General features: G+C 41.2%; 1 protein-coding gene across 2 annotated transcripts in view; it reads right to left on the minus strand.

The window, feature by feature from the left end:
• The window catches only part of CEP112 (centrosomal protein 112), a 163,048-nt gene that overhangs the window by 83,840 nt on the left and 60,010 nt on the right, over positions 1-19,198 (minus strand). For both annotated transcript variants that reach the window (XM_031063337.1, XM_014310204.2), the window contains exons 19-20: positions 17,180-17,287; positions 6,005-6,187 (exon numbers count right to left, since the gene is read on the minus strand). In XM_031063337.1, the coding sequence (XP_030919197.1) occupies positions 6,005-6,187; positions 17,180-17,287 (291 nt within the window). The remainder of the gene's footprint in view (positions 1-6,004; positions 6,188-17,179; positions 17,288-19,198) is intronic.

Raw genomic sequence — 19,198 nt, forward strand, 5'->3', positions numbered from 1 at the left:
TCCAACTTCAGTTCTAATGAGGAGAGTGAGAGTCAAGGAAAAACACTGGAGACATCAGAGATGATCACCCACTATGGCACAAGGACACTCTGAAGGGGGCATGAAGGGGCAGATGTTCACAGCTGGACCAACAGGTGTCTGAAAGGAGTCCCAGCCCAGCAGCTCAGCCAGAGTGGGACACAGGAACACAAACATGCCAGGGTGGGATCACCTGAGCAGGGACAGGGATGTGCCCAGGAGACCCAGACCCTGATGGAGAGAACACTGAGCCTGCACTGTCTGCTGCAGTTCAGAGCAAAGGCTCATTTCTAACTCTTATCTCAAAGATTATGGCAATGCTGCAGCCCAAACCCTTCCCACAGCTCCCCTGCATTCACTCAAGTGAAAACCAGCTCTGTGGGTTCACAATATTTGAGTATTTCCACAGGGAACTGCTGCATTTGACCATTTCACAGCAATGCTGTGAGTGAAAGCCCAGTGTGAACATCTCCCTGGGACACAGCACCAGATCCCTGATTTCAGCAGATTTTCCCCATCAATGGGATCCACGGCAGCCCTGAGTCAGCAGACTGTGAACAACAACCAAGGAAAACCACACAAGTGCTGCAACAAATATTTGGTACTTTAAATACTTTACATCAACAGTCATGTTCATTATCTTGGGCTGACTGGTGGTAAATTAAACATGCTGCAATACAGCCAAAAGCTTTTGTTTGGGAAAGGCTAAAAGGGAACGGCTGTCTGTCTACAGGAGTCTGACTGGCAGCCCAAGAGCCCCTCTCCAAGTAAAATACAACAAACAAATATTTAGATTGCAACTGCAAGATTCAGATTGGCTGCAGAGAAAGCCTGCATTGCAAGCAGGGCATTTCTTCTCATGCCAAAGACATCTTCTGCTAAGAAAAGGAAAGGAAGTAAAAGAAAAAAAAAAGAGTAATATAATTTATTTACTCCAAACTGTAAACAGAAGTGACTTCAGTAGCACTGTCAGCATCTGAATGTTTCCCAGGCTACCTCTATCTGTACCTTCCAGATCCCCTCAAGCAAATTGCTTCCACTGACACTGGGAGAATAACCATGTGGGAACTGGTATCTGGAGATATTCAAACAATTACATGAAGCAGAAGAGTTGATCAGTGATTTACCTGTAGGTAACAATAGATTCTTTCAGATCAAAGTTGAAGAGAGTCTCCTATTCTGAAAAAAATGCTCCCCAAATCCTTCTTATAAATATAGTACAGTACTGCAAAGTTACTGTTGCAGCAGTATTTGCATACAGGCAGAAACTGGGCATGAGTTGGGTATTCAGCTATCACCAAACAAGTAGGTAATGTCTCTACTGGGTTTTTTTCTGTATTTTCTCTTGTCAATAGCTGACAGAGCTCTGCAGCAGACACACAGCAGCACAGCCACCCTTCATACATTTATGGAGCCAAGATAAATGTTCTCTATTTCCTCCACTCGGTTGATACACTAATTATCTACACAGAACCACAAACATATACCAAGAACCTGCTGGAATGAAATAACTCTCATTGCTGGAATGAAAATAGTGATTGCTACTGGTTTTTCATTTTAACTCCATAGGCTCAAATTAATTCAGACAAAGCAATAGCTGCAGAAAGATTGTTGATCCCAAGTGCAAAGAAAGAAATTTCCAAAGAGAGGCCAGAAAAGAATGGCATGTGCTGTACATGGGACACCAGGAGAGGAGCCGCTGATTTCTGAGAAGGGAAAGCAAACCTGGATGGTAAAGGCCAAGGGGATTCTGGAAAGTTCACAAAGCAAGCGAGGAAAAAGGAAACAGATCCTTCAGCCATGGGATAACACCTTATTAACTCTTCTTACCACCTCCAGCCTGTTTGTCAGGGTATTTTGTAACAAGCTCCGCTCTCGATGCTTGCGTCCACACAGCTTCAGAACTGCTCAAGGTTTTTCCTTTCCCAACCAATAAGGGTTTGTTGAGAGCCCCAAGACATCCCAAAAGAGCAGTGATCTCTTAGATCTCATTTTTGAGAGCACAGCCATTGCCTGTTAAAATTAAACGCCATGACATCAGTGACACACGCGGGCAGAACGTGCCCGAGCGCTCCAGCTGCTCTTGACCCAATTACGACTGGATGAACACAGTGGCCTGGCCAATTATCTCAGAACAGAACCTGGAAAGAGGATTCAGCTTCCTCATGGAAACTTTCTTTCCTCTCCTTTAGTGCCAAGCGCTGTATTTGATGTTACAGGGGTACATTTTATTTCTTCTTCTTGCCCAAAGGTCAACGGTGGAAGAAGGAGCAGGAAAATGATCTAACTCTGTACAGCAGCTGGAGCACGGAAATCTTTGAGCTGGTTGAGGGCACGTGGCAGATGCTGGGGAGAGAAGGACATTCAAAGGACAAAGGGGAAATATGAGGGCACGATTGGCACCGCAGACACTCGGCCCCTCCGCTTCAGTTATTAAAATTTCCTAACCTTGCTATTTCATTTCACCAAGCAAACTGGATATATTCTCTGTGACCCGAAGTCTTGCTTCAGAAAATCACTGATTCCATAGCAAGACTGCTTTTATTAAAACAAAGGAAGGTGTCCATCATGCAAGGAGCTCCCTGTTTTGTGAACTGATGGATAAACTAAAATTACTTAGGGAGGTGAGGAATGCATGAGCAAACTTAACAATGCTCTTAAAGAAAATCCAGATACCTAAATTAAATAGAAGTAGTGATTCAAAACTTCCCATTTAAAAAAACATAATCCTGTGTGATTAGCTACTGTTTAAAGAATAACAACATTATGGCAGTACATAGAAAACGTACAGGATTTAAAAGCCTACAAGAACACAGCATGGCATAACAGCCTTTGTACTGCTTTGACTTTTATTGACCTACAAGTCAATTTACTCCTCCCCAGGCATTACAACCTCAGGTGAAAAAATCAGAGCAAGACTCCTGAAAATGGAGAAATCCAGGCGGAATGCAATTGTTACCCAGAAATTTATCATCAACACAAAAGGTGATACACTTCAATCAAATTCCTTTCTTGAAAATATATTAGACTTACACTTCACAAAGAAATAATACTGGTTTATATTTAATTAATATCTGGCAAGGCACTCAAATCTTAATTTTTATATTCTAGTTGAGATTAAAGCCTTAATAAATTTATTTATATTTGAATAAAATCTAACTGTTTTGTATAGTGTTTTTCACACCTACGTGAAAGTAGAGACCTTGGATATGCAATAAAAAAACTAAATTAATCTTTACAGTATTAGTAAAAGAAATTGATCTGCAGTACTCAGTCATAGCTGTCTTCAGGAATATAGTGAGAAATACGTATTTTAACCACATATATTAAGAAATACGTATTCGCTACACTTTCATATGGAAAAGGATTTAAGAAAGACTTCCAGTGAATACCTTTAATAACAGTGCTTTCACATCATGCACCCAACACTGAGCAGATAGGTCCTTCAAACCAAGCTACTCATATGTGATTAACACTAATTATTATTTAAATTTTTTGAATAACCCAGCAAATCCACTTTTCATTTCGCCAAGCAAAATGGCCTCCGCTCCTATTTCATCTCACCTTCGCTGCAACACAAAGCACTCTTAAAAATTACTGCTGTCAAGATGGTTCCAATTTAACAGGTTTTTAAAATGCAGTGTTGTTAAACACCCATTAAATGAGTGGGTTACCTTTGTTTAGAGCCTGACAAATGTTTCATAAAGGACTTTGGCCGTTAGTCACATTAGATGTCCAAAACACGCATTTTTAGTAAACATGCGAAGATTAAAAAAAAAATTATTAAAAATCTGGGCTATAATTCCATAAGTAACACCAGTATTGTCTGTTGAGCTCAGTGCAAAGACAGAGGTGGATCTGAATACAAAGACCAGAGGAAGGAACGAAGAGTAATTTATTTTCCCAAATGGAAAAATCTGCGTCCTTGAAAGCTGGGAGAGTCTCACTAGAATTTAAACAAACAACAGCTCTTCTTGTCAAAGCAACTGCCCTTTCTTCCCTGATTTACATGTCATTCTCATGGCAGCAATGTTCAAATAACTGTACAGGGATATTCAAACTACAAAGAAAAGCTCTGTAACAAGGCCAAACTCTGCTTTTCACACTGTTCAGATTCCCCCAATAGCTATGAAAATTCCCAGCTTTCCACAGAGCACCTGTAGTAGCATCGTTGATCCCCCTGCAAACAGAAAGCACAACCAAACTTTGGGCTCCAACCTCTGCCAGAAACGACCCCCAAGAGCACAAACCAGAGCTGGACTTAAGAGACACCTCCCAGTTCTCAGGATTTGCTGAAGAGAGTCCCTTTCCTTTTGTATCCAGTGTTACAGAGCAACACAGGAACTGGGATGAGCACTGGTGTGTAGACAGAATAATTCTATATTTTTGTTCATTCCAAAACTGCCTTCTGTTAACGTGGGAGTTACAGCTCTGCCTTTGTCCGCAAAAAAAATAAAAACAGCAGAAATGCAGGTGAGAGGAGGTTACCATTCTGAAAAGACACTCGCATACAGATCCAGAGCTGAGATGAATCTATCTTGGGCCAAAAAGAAAAAACGCAAAGATAAAAACCAATCCCTTGAACCATTTAAGGCTTTGTTCGTTCTTACAATGCAGCGGAAAATAAAAGGCGAGGTTTAATTTTTTTTCCAGAGGCCACCTGAGTATCCCCCGCTCAAGTGTTCTCACAAAGTATATCCCGTTTTCATTGGAAAACCACAATGGTGGAAATGGAGAAATAAGTCCTGGCTGCGCAATACACCTCTCAACCTCCCCCAAGAAGCCGTTTGCTTCCTAATGGACTTCCTTAAGCCAGATTTCGATAGTCTGAGCCGTCCAAAGTAAAAAAATCAATGGATTTTAAAAGTAAATTTATAATTCAGTTTCATTTAGCTCCATTGGAGGTGTTAGTAAAAGCCACAGCCTACCAGTCTACAGGAAAGTAGAGTGAAAATGCCTCTTAGTCTGAGCCTAACACCTCCTAGGGAAGGTGGTGGTGCGCGGAAAACGTGCCACTAAAGATGCATTACCAAAATGTCCAGTTTGGGTATAAAATAATCCATGCGTGATAAGCAATTCTAACGCTGATTAGGAAAGATTATTTTCTGTAAACTCTTTAAAGTAGAAAATCACCTTAGTTTTTAGAATATTGCCATTGCAGGCCTTTTTAATAAAGGCTCTTAGGAAAATATACCACGCCGCCCTTACAAAATACATTGAAAAAAAGGCAGTAAGATGGATTTTGAAGTGAAAACTCATAAAGATCATTTTCCATGCTGACAGTGTGCATTTCATCCAGAAGTTTGAAGAGTCAAATGCTACCTCAGCTGGGGGTTATTCTGCCAAATGGCTTCCAACAGTGACCACAGAGATGGAGGATGGGAGGGGTACGTGTGTGTAGGAAAATAAACGTGATGGTAAGCGACCCCAAACCCACATCATCTTATCAAACATCCGACACACGGAACCAAGCGCACAATGCAAATCTAGAATACAAAAACTGAAACAAAAAAGACATGAACAAAAGGAAATAAAGCCATTTGTGAGTTACCTGCAGAGATTTAAAACAAAAAAAAGCACACGAACGAAGCAGATATAATTCACATGGATTTGCCCAGGAAGAAGAAAAGGAGGGGTGAGTGTGAGGGCTGGGGGGGAAAAAGAACAGATACCTTTTTTTCTTAAACAAATCCATCATGAAAGAAAATGAGACAAGATTATAAATAGGCCGAGTTATAGCGCACCATGGGATTTTTAATCTGGCTACCTGTGGTTTTTGCAGTTAAAGCCCTATTCAGCAGTAGGAAGGGAGGGGGGAAAGCGGAAAAAGAAAAAAAGAAAAAAAAAGAAAATCGAAATCACGTTTATGTGCCAGTTTCGCAAATGCTCCCCCAGCGAGCACCACCAACAATGCTGGCAAACAGGAAACACTCATTATCAGCAATTTCTAATAAGTGGGCGCCTTTCAAGCGTTATTGATCGTTACCTGGCCATCTCGCTTCCTGCTGTCCTGACTTTGGCTCTCGTGCTCTGCCATGGCAGCGCGAAGCTGCTTCTCCAGTTTCTCCATCTCCCGTTGATGGTCTCGGACCAGGCAGTCGTGCGCTGTGTTGTGCTGCTGGAATAGGTGCGTCTTCTCCTGTTCATGCTCCAGCTTCAGCTCCACTATCTGATTGGACAGGGAGGAGTACAGTTCATCAATAGAACATCCTTGTCGTCATGACAACTCGTCTACAGCTTAATTTCCCCCTTAATTTCATCAAGTTGGCAATTTTATTTTTACGTCACTATTACCTCACCTCTTAAAAAGCCACCGTTAGCGTGACAGAATTCCTCCAGACAATCCCAACAATGGAGACAACCGAGCAAATCCAGCGCATCCTTACCCAATTTGTTGGTACAAATGTCGGAAGCGTACGAAAAAATAATTTAAAAAAAAGGAAAAAAGAAAAGGGGGAGGCATTGTCGCATTGTGTGGCGGGTGCCCCCGTATCCCGCTGCTGCTCCTCACTCAGCAGGACTGAGGATCCTAAATGGTTAATAGGCAGCCTGCTCGCCCCTTCGCTTAAGTATACACACACACAACCCCCCACCCCAGCAATTAAAGCTTTGCAAGAATTCTTTATGATTTCCAAAGCGAACGTTCTTCCTGCGATATTCCTCAACGCTGGCGCATAGAGTTGTCTCTTTTTTTTTCCCCTTAAATAAAAAAAAAAAAAAAAAAGAGCAAGAAAATTATAAAAAAAACAAAGCTCTATTATCCCGTTGTCAGCTACGCTATCCCAACATAAACAGATGTATGTGTTCCAGAAGGGCACCTGCTGTGCCGCAAGCTTGCACCATGATTTCATAAGAAGCCCTCTATTCTCAGGAGCCGTTCCCAGTCCGCACCACACTGGATGCTGTGACCTTGGCCACTCTTAGCCTCTCCCCGCTTGCCTGAATGGCAGCCTGAGACCAAGGGCCTGGTTGCTGCAGCTTTGATATTAATCCTCCCGCCTGCGCACAAAGGCACCCTACCTGGCCTGCACACTGGAGCAGCCAGGCCGCCTTTGAAGCAGGTGATGAATAGGGACGGCAGGAAGCCGCTTCCCCACTGAACTCCGGGCCACACAGCTGCTAAGAACAGTCACTTGGATTTTTCTTCAGTTTTGGTGGATTTCGGAGAAGGAGGAAGGGGGGGAAGGAAGAAAAAATAACAAAAAAAAAAAAAAAAAAAGAAAAAAAAAGAGAAATCTCTTATCGTGAACATGGTGGGGTATTTTCAGCATGAGAAAGGAAAAAAGAGCGGACGGGAGGAGCCGCTGTGTGAGCGCCGAGAGCGCCCGGCACCTTATCTTAAAGCTGTAGCATTCAATTCTGGAATGATATCAGCTGGTTGTTCGGCTTCCGCGGGGAAAATTTGAAGCTAAGTTAAAATAAATTTTTTAAAAAAGGGCGTTTTCTCAAACTGCAGATCAGCGTGTTGCAAGTTTAAAAGGGAAACGTGCCGTCCATGCTGTGGTTGGGAGCATCCTTCCACAAACGGAGCAAGGAGAAGAGCAGATGCAACACTGAACGGTTTAACATATCTACATTATTTAATAACACTAAAGAGCTCATTAGGAGATGCCTGAAGTCCCTGCAGGGGTTAACCCCTCACATTTTCCAGGCTGGGCCTGGCATCCTCACACCAACTTCTTTACTCCAGGTTTTTGCCCAAGGTTTCCATACAAACCTGGCTTCTCTTGGATGCTCGCAGTGTCCATCCTGTGCCTAAGAGAAAAAGACGTTTCTCCCTAAAATAACTGTAGAGCCTTTGCCTGATTTAGGAGAAAAAATGTTTAGCGTTCCTTCATAAATAAGACCTGATTAAAAAGAAATCGTGTCAACAGGAGAGGCCTTTCCCTTCAAACATTTTGCTGTCTTAATTATTGGGTTTTCAGCTCGTTGCTCCATGTAGGTCTGGGTTAAGGCAGTTTGCTGTGGAAAGCTTCAGTTATTGGAGATGTCAATTTTTTGCCAAAGACAGGGCAGCAGGCAGAGAATGTGACCCAGAGGGAGCAGGGAACACATCCCGCTTCTCCAACTCTGTACACGTTTACCACACCAACCAAAGGAAATTGTTTTGTTGAGTAATCTCTTCACTTTCAGCATTTATAGACACAAAGATTTTAATTTAATAAGTGGAATGAGCAAAAGGTCCTTCAGTAGGAGGGGTGTCCCCCCTCGTCCACGGGAAGAGAAATGGTGGTACCATGAGGGGAGGTGCTTTACAAGAGGAAAATTTGTTGAAGAAAAATGTTAAAACCTTCCTCATTTAAAGCTACGCATTCCCCATGATGGTTTTGGTTTGGTACTTTAAGATGTTTCTGGCAGGAGCAGAGGTGGAAAAACAGGAGAGGAGAGAAAGGATGAGGACCAGAGCATTTTCATCCCTCAAAGGCCTCCACAGCCATCTTCCCTAATGAATATTAGCAGGTATTCCACATTCCCAACCAACAAAATAAAGAACACAAAGTGACTGAGCAGCCATTCCTTGCCCTGATGAGCACTCCCTGAAGCTCCTGCTCCCCTCAGAACTGCTCCCAAACACTATGGCTTCTCTTCCACTCCTCCCTCCCTCATTCTTGTATTTTTATTGGGTTGTTTTTTAAAGAAAAAAAAATTAACATATACCAAAAAACGGAAAGAGAAAATCCATGCTGCTTTTCAGCAACAACAGGACTTCATCACAGGAAACTGCATGAAAATTGTATTAATTCTTCACAAACCAGACAGATTCTGTCTCCTCTTTGAGGTAGAGAGAGCCTTTATGAATGATATAACAAAACCATCTCCTTCAAAAATTCTGTCATGTTGAGATCTTGCTGCATCTAGCCCTTGATGCTGAGCACTTCATCAGATCACATTCAAGTGTCTGCTCCACTCCAGCACTTCAGTGTCCAGGGACAGGCACTGGTAGGTGCTATACATTTCAGCCAGACAAGCAACACGACCCTCACAATGGGCATTAGGGGCGAGGCTGAAAGGAAACATTCATTAAATAATCGTGTGTGCCCTATTACCATAATCACAGGGCATTCATTGTGCCTTGGATGTTTCCTCATCTTGTTCTCTCAAAGATGAAAATCTCTCACTGCCTTCCCGGTGCATCTGTTCCTGTCTCCAGCCATGGCCTGGACACAAAACCAAGCAGGAACGTCTGTCTGACCTGAGAGAGCCTTCCTTACCACTCCTGTTATCAAGTAACACAAATATTTGAAAATTATGATCTCTTCTTAGCTGAATTCTTCATTTTTTTGTTTCCACACAGTGTGATAGAACAACATTCAAGGCCAACAGGTGATTTACTAAACTGTCACCAGAATTACACTATTTACTTTAAATTTAGCTTTTAATTACACTATTTCTTCTAAATTTAGATTTTAACTGAAATTTAAATTTCCTTACATTTGCAGAGAAAAGGATGTTAAGAAGAAAATTAAATTCTTAACAAAGAGCTAAAAAAGAAGAATTGTGCAAGAATTGTGACAGTCTCTTGTCGTTCACTCACACAAAAAGATGCCAAACAAACCTGGCAGCGTGCTTTGTGCCCAGGCCAGTGACAACTCAGCTGATGAACACAGGCAGATGGAATTGCACTCACAAGGGGAGGTGCTTTAGGACAATTTGCTAAAACAAGAGACAGTCTAATACAGAGCCAAGGTGAAATCCTGCTGCTGTTAGCACGCCTGAAGAACAAAGATCGACAATAAACAGCCCACTGATGGCAGGAGATGTTTTCAGAAGCCAAAGATTTGTAATTTAATCAACACCAGCAAATACCTTTTGAAAGTCTCTAATTTAGACAAGGCCTTCTACTACCCAGTTTTCGCTTTTACATCACATGCTAAGTTTAGTCTTTTCAATTTTAGAACAATTTCAACTTGTTCTCAAGAACAAGCACGCCTTTGAAATTCTTTTTAGAGTCCCCAAAGGAGGGAAAGGAAATTAGTTAGCTCACTACCTCTTTGAAAAATGTAACTGCTACAATAAATATTTGACACCAAAGTATGAAAATTCATGTAAATTTATGTCCGCAATTCCAGAAATATTTTAAGTAACACCTATATAAAATATGGTTTTGCAAGGCAGGATGATTTTATAAGCACTGTTTTGGCATGACTGAACTGAGGGCTGGAGAAGCCACCAATAAATTGCACACATCACTGAGGTAAATTCACTCTGCAGCACACCTACAGCACGTCTGCTTTCAGCATTTCCATCCTAAAATCATTTAAGTGTTTGAAAATCAGGTGTTTGCATGATTATCCTGCGGAAAACCAGCCCCAGCCTCTACCCAGGCAGGGCACAGCACATGATCTGTCCCCAAAGAACAACTCCAGCAAAATGGAGCATTTTCTGTCTCCTAAGCCTATCAATAAACCTGCATGTTCCATGAGGATATGGGGATTACCCATCCCTGCAAATGCTGCTGCTGAAAGTAATCTGATCTAGCAGGCTGGAGGAGTAAGTGCTAATCGTGTTGGGGTCTGGTTCAGCATAACTTTGGGCAAAAGGGAGCATCTTCACTGCAAGTTAAGGGAGAAAACCAGAACACAGCACCCTTGCAGCAGGTAAATTAAATGGATTTTAATTTACAATTTTTGTGGGGAGATTTTTCTGTAAGTTGAAACATTAAGGTCTCCCAAGATATAAGGGGTACAATGAGCCAAGGGCAAATGGGACAGTGAAAAACACATCTGTGCAGAAGCACACATTACCACACGTGGGGTAACGTACATGACTTTCTATTTCATTGCAGGCTGCAATAATTTAATTGGTATGACTGTGTTTTCTGTAATACTTACACCTTTTCACCAACCATTAATAATTCTTTTTCAACTGCAAACCAAGAATTGCAAGAAATTCTCTAAAAGAAACAAGCTGGTCTTTAGCCAAACTGCAGTTTGATTTATCCTCCCCTAAAATAATGCACCTGAATGGTCTCACTCTCACTATATAAAATTATATTCCTGATCTGTACATTTTTACTCATAAAGGCTTTTTAGATTTTTAATATTTTTAAAGTATGAGCAGCACAAACCCCATCTCAATCATTCCATCTTCCCAATCTTCTGGCATGAGGAAATTTGTTTTTAAATCACAGAACCACAGAATTGTTTGGGTTGGGAGGGACCTTTAAAGCTCACCCAATTCCAAGCCCCTGCCAGAGGCAGGGACACCTTCCACTGTCCCAGCTTGCTCCAAGCCCTGTCCAACCTGGCCTTGGGCACTTCCAGGGATGAGGAGTCCACAGGTTCTCTGGGCAACCTATGCTAGGTCCTTACCACCCTCATGATGGAGAATTTCTTCTTAATATCTAATGTAAACCTGCCTTCCTTCAGCTCAGGGCCATTACTCCTTGTCCCATCACTACATGCCCTTGTGAAAAATCCCTCTCCAGCCTTCTTGTAACAATATACTGTGCATGGAGTTGCATCCCATGATTAAATCCAACTTGGTGCCATGATGAACATCAGCAGGTTCCTCCCCTCCCCAGCCCACCCACACCACCAAACCCATCGCAGGCTGCAAAGAGAAATATTCCTTTCCAACTAACAGACCTTGAGCCACTGCAAATGCCTGTCTGCAGCAGAATTTGCTGTACGCAGTCTTTGTTTAGGGATTCAGTTTATCCAAGGACCTTCTTTGAACACAGAGCTGCCTTCCCAGCCTGGCTGTTTACCGCAGGCACCCGTTTGTGTTTCTGGAATCGCCTCCCTCTCCCTCCTCCCCTCAAAGTGGATTCTTTGACTACACAGGGAGCTCAGGCTTTCAACTCTGCATCACACACGACTCAGATGCCTGAAGGAGACCGTGCAAATACCCATCTGTCTGGTTAACAATTCTGTAAACAGCAATGGCACCATGAGAAGATTTCCACCCACTCTTCACTTGGAGGTTAAATTCGTCTCCTTTTCCCATTTGTGAGTTTTAGCTATAAAGCAAAAAGTTGATGTTGATTGAAGAAACTATTCCTCAGATATTCTGCACAAATGGTATTCATCTGTGTCTTAGGATGGTTCAAAGGAAACGTTTATGCATCCTAGATTAATTTATTAAATGAAATTTATGCAGCTTGTTGCCGATGACATGAAAAATTTAGAGCTTCTACTAACGTGCTCATTTGGCCTCCTTGCAAGAACAGACTGTATTTCAATTATCTTGGAGTACAGACAAAGAGAAGAGGAACAAAGCTTTTCACAAAGACTCTCTTCTCACAACTAAACCAGCATACTAAAAATGGATTGTGGATCTCTGAAAATATATGGCCAGGTTAGTGTACAGCTAAGAAATGCTTGGGACATCGGTCTGTCCGAAGAATAGCAGCTTTCAAACCGGGCTTTGCAAGTGTTTCCTTCACTTGAGTAGGTAACAGATTGGTAAAAGAGAAGCAAAAAAACCAGAAAATGAAGAATGAAGCCAGAAGGAAAGCCAGGATGGATGTGCAGTGGCAGGAACTCTTAACAGAGGAAGGGTATGGGGACAAAGCAAGCTGGAGGTGGAGCTTGTTATCTCTATTAGTGTTAATTACTAAGTGAATGTTTTGCCTGAGAGAACCTCACTCTTTTCTTTAAATTAACCTCACTAGAAAGTTATAAAAGACAAAAATATCTACGGAATATTCTTCTTCTCCTCTCAATAACACTTTCCTCTGCTCCACTTGTCTGCTCTGCACACTGCTAAAACAAGAACAGTGTCCCAGCAGCACCTCAGATGTTGTCCTTGCTGCTGGCAGGTAACACTACAGACATGTTTTTTTCACTTTTAACCAGCTATTTTGCACTTCTTTACTTCACTTTCTTCATTATAAAAGGCATATTTAAACTTAACCACACCTTTGTCTTGCTGCCAACTTAAAGGCATTGTCTATTGACTTGTCTTTAGCATGATTTCAGAGTGATTTCATTAAATACCCAGGAACATATTTCTGAAGGTGTCTCTTTCTTCCCTATTTGGATTCATAGGACAAGATGACAACTCTAATTTCTTCATAACTTTTACAGAAGTCAGAACTCAACAATAAATGTCACAAGAAAGGATTTCCTGAGATATAGGGAGATTCTTCAGCTATCATGTAACAACTTTCCACTTTCCAATGGAAGCATGAATAATTATTTTTGAAGGGAATAAACACAGTTAAAGATGAATCAAACCAAAAGGATTGTTTATATATTTAGGCTGGCATTTAATCTCAGAGAGTATGGCCATAACTCATCAGGTAACCCCATCCTGCTATCACAATAGCTCAACTGGTTTATTGTGTGTTCTCTCCCTGATGGAAAATGAAATTTCCTAGGCTTTGGCTCTCTTACTAATCTTGCATCTCATTTATTTCACATTTACTCAGTCACTTCAGCAACTGTTCACAGCAAAAAATGGGTGCAACAGTGATCACAGTGATTATTAATGGTTTGGGGTTTTTTTAAAGGACAAACTGATGTCATTTAAGCATTAGGATCACATTGAGTTCACTGGAAGTGTTCCATTCTCAACAATTTATGAAAATCTGCTTGAAACAAAGGTGTGCATGTACTTGAGTGTGCTGGGGAATGTCCCTGCATGAAGCCCTGTCCCATCTCTGCCATGGAACCACCACTCCCCACAAGAGATAAGCTCTCAGAAAGTGCTCAACTGACAAGGATATGGGAGAAAAACCCAGCAAATTCCTTAACTTTTCTGTCAGATTTGACTAAAATCCATTACTGAAAAGTCTGGGCACATGATCTTTCAAACATTTGGGCTCATAGAAGATGAACTCGTCAGAAACACTTCCCAGGTATTTTGAGCTGAATTGAGGATGTAATTAGAAAGTAGGGGGAAAAATGGAAAAAAAGAGAAAAGGGAGGGGGTGCAAAAAACCAAACAACCTTTCTTCCTGTGCTGACAGTGCCATAAAGCCCAACTACAGATACTGCAACCATTTCAAAGGCAGGAAAGGCTGAGGCCTTCACTGTGCTGTCCACTGGCTTTGAAGTGCCGAAAGCAGCTGCTCCCAGCAGATAGGAACTCTGGTGCTGCTGGAGTTATTTTTTTTTTTTTCTTCAAAATATACTTTCAAATCTAACAGCTGCAAGTAGAACAAAGTTGAGCTAAAGTATATTTAAAGAAGAAAAAAAAAAAAAGCCACCAGTTTCGCTCTCTGAGAGAGTGTTCTCAGTGGATACTTCAAAAGCAAGTGGCACCGAATCAGATGGAGCTGGAACCAGGAGGGACATGTGACAGTTGAAATCAAATACTGCAAGATCCAAAAGTTCCTTTTTGCTTTATTAATGGATTTGAGTGCATTTGAAAAGCTAACAAATTATCAACTGCTGTGGTTTTTTTCCAAATTATTTTCGAAGCAAAAAAAAGATAAATAAATATCAATGTATAAGGTTAGTTGTTGTAATAAATATCAGAAAAATATCAATATATCGGTATGTCTAATCTGCAGGCAGACCAATCTTTCAGCCCCACAATGAACAGTCCATGTTCACACCAATAACTGTTTTGAAACCAGTATTCAAGCAGAGTCCTGTGACATCAACCATTCAGATAAAGCAGAGAAGTGAAAGCACTGCTCCAAGTGCCTACACTCCCAAAATGTCTCTCAGACTGGGGAACTGGATAACACATCAGTTAATTTGGTTCTTTATTATCAATCTGATTAAAATTATGGGCAACTGAATTGTCCAGGTTGCCATCAGTGCTACCCTTGCCACTCACCATGAAAGCCAACAAAAAATAAATCTGTGGGGCAATTTCCTGGCCCTTTTTATGTCTAAATTTCATTTGACAATTAGATTCAGACACTTGAGGCAGAACATCTCGAAGCAATCACGACATTTCTCAGGTAGCTAAAATATCCAGGTTTTTGGTTGGGTGTCTATTTCCAACTGGAAGTCTGCTGGAACCTTGTCAAAATGTATCCCCACTTTGAATTCACTGCTTTATTTAAACACTTTAAATCAGAGTGCTCCTTGCCAAGTAACAACCAAAGAAATATGCAGTAAAACAAGGCAAGGAAAAATCTGCTTTAAAAATGGTTTAGAAGTTCTGAAGCATAAATAGAGAGCAGTGCAGAGAAACAGAAGTTGGAAGTACTGAAAGGAAATTTTAAGAGTGGAAGAACTGAGCTCATCCTGCTCCGTGGTGGGGCTGGAGGGGCTTTGTGCCTCCCAAAAGAACCTCACTCCCACTGATAACCCCCTGCAATCTGCAGGAAGGGGCACGTATTCTTCATGCTCACCAACTTTCAAAGAACATTCCAGATGAAGGACAAAGAGAAATAAATTTTTTAAAAAGGGCATAAACAGGATTCCACTGAAAATTCTTCTTAGGCTCTCATTGTTTAGCAGTTTAGGGCTGAAACCCTCGGGTTCCAGTGATGTCTCATAAAGCTTAGCTGTTCTTTCTTACAGTAAAAGCAGCTATCCTAAATAAAATAAATGGGAAGCAGTGAACATCTCAGTGAAAAAATCTTTCACTGATGTTTACCACAACATCACCATTGTTACAGAATAGATTCACCAAAAAATTTTTAACTCTCATATTAATTTCTTGCTTTGTGGGTTTTTCTGACACAGTCTCCAGAAGGTCTGAATATAAGAAGACACATAAAACCAAACCATGACAATATGAGACATTATCATTTGCCTTTAGTGTGCAAAGTCAGCTGAATATCGGCAGAAAATTTTATCTATGGCTTGGTGGATGTTACTATGGATAGTAAAAAAAATTTACCATTTGTAGGTAGAAGAGGAATGTTGTAACTCCTGATACACTGCAGGTTAGCATTTATCTCCACAGATTAAAATCTGGGATGGGGGAATGGGAACAAAATCTTTTAATAAATGCTGACTTTGGACTTTAAAGATGCACTACAAATTATGAAAATGGTAAAGAAAAAATGTGAGCCAACCATCTCCCTAAAATGATGTGAAAATACAAAATAAAAAATTCATTTAAGTCAGATGTCCAACTGACCCTGACATTCCCATCGCCCTCTTTTCAGCATGTCCCTGACACACCAAACTTCCTCACCTTTCCTGCACAAATCCCCAGTATCTCCGACTATTTCTGAATCACTAAATGCAGGAATCATCATAAATAACATCTCCCAGTTAAGCTGAACACCTGTGAGATGTCCCTCACCCTTCCAGAGGTCAACATGTCACCTCTGTCAGGTGGCAGCACAAGTGGTGACGTTGCTTTGATCTGACCCAACAAACTGCCTTCTGTTCCAAGAGCCACACACAAAACACACCATTGTTCCTCCCCAGCCCAGAGCAGGGGTCTCTCAACACCTACCAAAGTGATCTTGCTCCTAAATTCCCTGAAAAAGCCCCTTCCACATGGACCAGAGCAGGCCTGGCTCCAAAGCCAACCGCAGCGTTTCATCCTCTCACGGCACAGAAGATAAACAGAAATGAAACCACATTTCCCTGCTGGAAATGCAAGCTTAGATCCACACATGAACAGTGATAAGAGAGAACTTTCATGGATTAACCACCTCATTCCTACAAAGTACTAAAAACCCCTTTCAGTCCTTCAGCAGGTGTTACCAACAAAGGCCACTTTAATTTCATGACCAAGAACCAGCTCACACCGTGTCTGGCGCTGCTCCTCAGCTCCCAAGTCTGTGTCGTGCAGTAATTTCTCTCCTTCTGCTTTCCCCCCCTTTACATTTCACAGCAGTACTGAACAAAACTTTCTTGTCTCCACCCAAACGTTTCCTGAGTATTTCCCAACCCTGAAATTACATTACAAAGAAGAAAATCACGTTCAGTGGGCCAAAACAAGCATTCATCCGAACACTCCCCGTGTCAAAAATGATAAAAAGAATAAACCACTGTTTCTTGACAAGAAGAGAAACAGATAATGCATTAAATAATTGAACCTGGTGATTATGAAAATAGGTGTTGCCACCTGTAAGCCTGGGAAACAATTTGAAAGACGCAGAGGTACAAAGGGTTGTGAAGAGGAAACAAAAAGTATTTTCTGTGTAGAAAATACTCCATCCCTCTCCATCCCCATCACAAAACTCTGCATATCTATAAATGGTGTTTTTATAGGAAGGACAGCTACACACGGTGACCTACAGCTGCAGGAAGGGTGTTTTCTCCCCTCCACCTGGAGGAGCAAAGCAACTGACCTGTTGTTCATATCCTTTCTTGATCTCATCCAACTGCCAGGAGAATTCTCTGGCTTGCTTTTCCCGGAGCAATTTTGATCTGCTTAGATCTGCTTCAACCTCTGCCATCTACATGGGAAAAGAAAGGGAATATTTAATTTTTTTTTTTTAAAGGCATAGCTTGAAATGTTCTGACATTTCTACAGTTGTTTGTAAACCATCAAAGAGGAGAATATCACTCGTTGGGAATGATAACAACACCATTTCTATGTGGTGAAAATGAATATTCAGTCTCTACAGGATTATTAGTTACTCAAGGACATAGTGATCACTGTTATGCCACTCCCTAATTACAAAGGATTGGCTCAGTTTTTCACTCAACAGCGCTGAATATCCCATTGAAATTAAGTGAATATTTTCTCTAGACGCATTTAAGACTCAAATATATTTCACTTAAAAATACACTGCCTGTGGAAATTCAAGGGAAATCATGTGCGAGTCAGAGCATAAACTGCACAATTAAAGCAAGTTTACATTAAATCAGAAAATAACTTTAAATAACTTAAAAGAGAATTATTTGGCTGCAAGTGAAGTCCTCTGAAGATAGTCATCGCCTATGAATAATGAGTCCCACAGATTCCAGCACGCAGCATCAAGGAAGCAATTTCACAACTCAATTAACAAAGGCTTTTGTATCAAAAGCACAACTGTTAGCTGTACATCAGGCATGTTTCCAAGGGAATATATATAAATATATATATGTAACTCTGCTGCAGTGCGCACTCATCAATGACTTTTAGATCTAGATCCCAACAAAAGCAGCGAATAAACTGTGTCCCTAAAAAGGGAAAAGAAGTGGAGGGGTTTGAAGGACCACAAGCCCATCTGCTCCACAAAAAGAAGAAACCCATGAATTTCTGAACCACAAGCCAAAATCCTGCTTGGCCTAAGGGAGTGCTCAGTGTTCAACAGATGTCTGTGCCAATTGGCCTGGACATCACTCCCCAGCCAGGAAGGAGGAGAAAAGGCAGCACTCGGAGTGGGAAAAGCATTTTATTGCAGAGTACTCCAGCAGGAAAGGAAGGGACTGGAGTAGGAGCAGTTGGCCACATAGAAAGTGGAAAAAGAGAGCAGTGAGGAAGCAGCTCCTGAACCCCACTGCTATCATCTGCCATTAGGAAAAGGGACTGCAATCAATGTTTTATCAATCATTTTCTTCCGGCTCCAAACTTACTCAAATTGCATATCCATGGCCATATTTTACTCAGGTTAATAAAACCCAGAAAAATAACAGATCTTGTTACTGCACTAAAGGAGGGTGAGTTTTTTTTTTCTTTTGAGAGAATGAAAATGTTCTAAAACATGAAATAGTGAAAACATATGCAAAGATGCTTTAAATCTACTGCCTTCTGCAGATTTATTCGCTAGGTCACGTTCATCTATTTCCAACAAAAGCTCTTGATCACTGTTTGCCCAACCCAGGAAGCCCCAGATCTACAGTACCATGACATAGACCATGTATTATTTTAATTAGCACTGGAAAAAATGCAGATCTTGCAGTTAAACACGTGCCACCCACCCACCAGTGGACATCAGGTGACTCTTAATAATCACAAGCTTGACAAAATAGGAAGCAGATGGCAAAATAAATGATATTATCACAGAGCCAAACTAAAGAATCAAATATTGATTGCAACAACTGAAAATGACCCCATCCTACTCATCTCCATAATTAACTTTATCTCACACCAAAAATGGGTTTAAAGCCCAGTATTCCTAATGCAGATAAAAGGACAGTGTTGCTATGGCTACTGCAGTTGTTTTGTAAGTAATACATCCAACCTCAGCACAAAACACAGAATTTTCCAGTATGTTCCAATGGACTGGGGGATTTATCTCAGAGTATGTGGATGCAGAGGAATGAGAAAGGCCAAAGCCATGAAGAGAGAGCTTCAGCAGTGTTCCTTTGATGTATTTCCTTGGATTTCCTTGGTTCCTGTAGAATAGAACCACTCAACTGTACAATATCATTTAGTATTG

The sequence above is a fragment of the Geospiza fortis genome, unplaced genomic scaffold (genome assembly GCF_000277835.1).
Source record: "Geospiza fortis unplaced genomic scaffold, GeoFor_1.0 scaffold153, whole genome shotgun sequence".
Lineage (NCBI taxonomy): Eukaryota > Metazoa > Chordata > Aves > Passeriformes > Thraupidae > Geospiza > Geospiza fortis.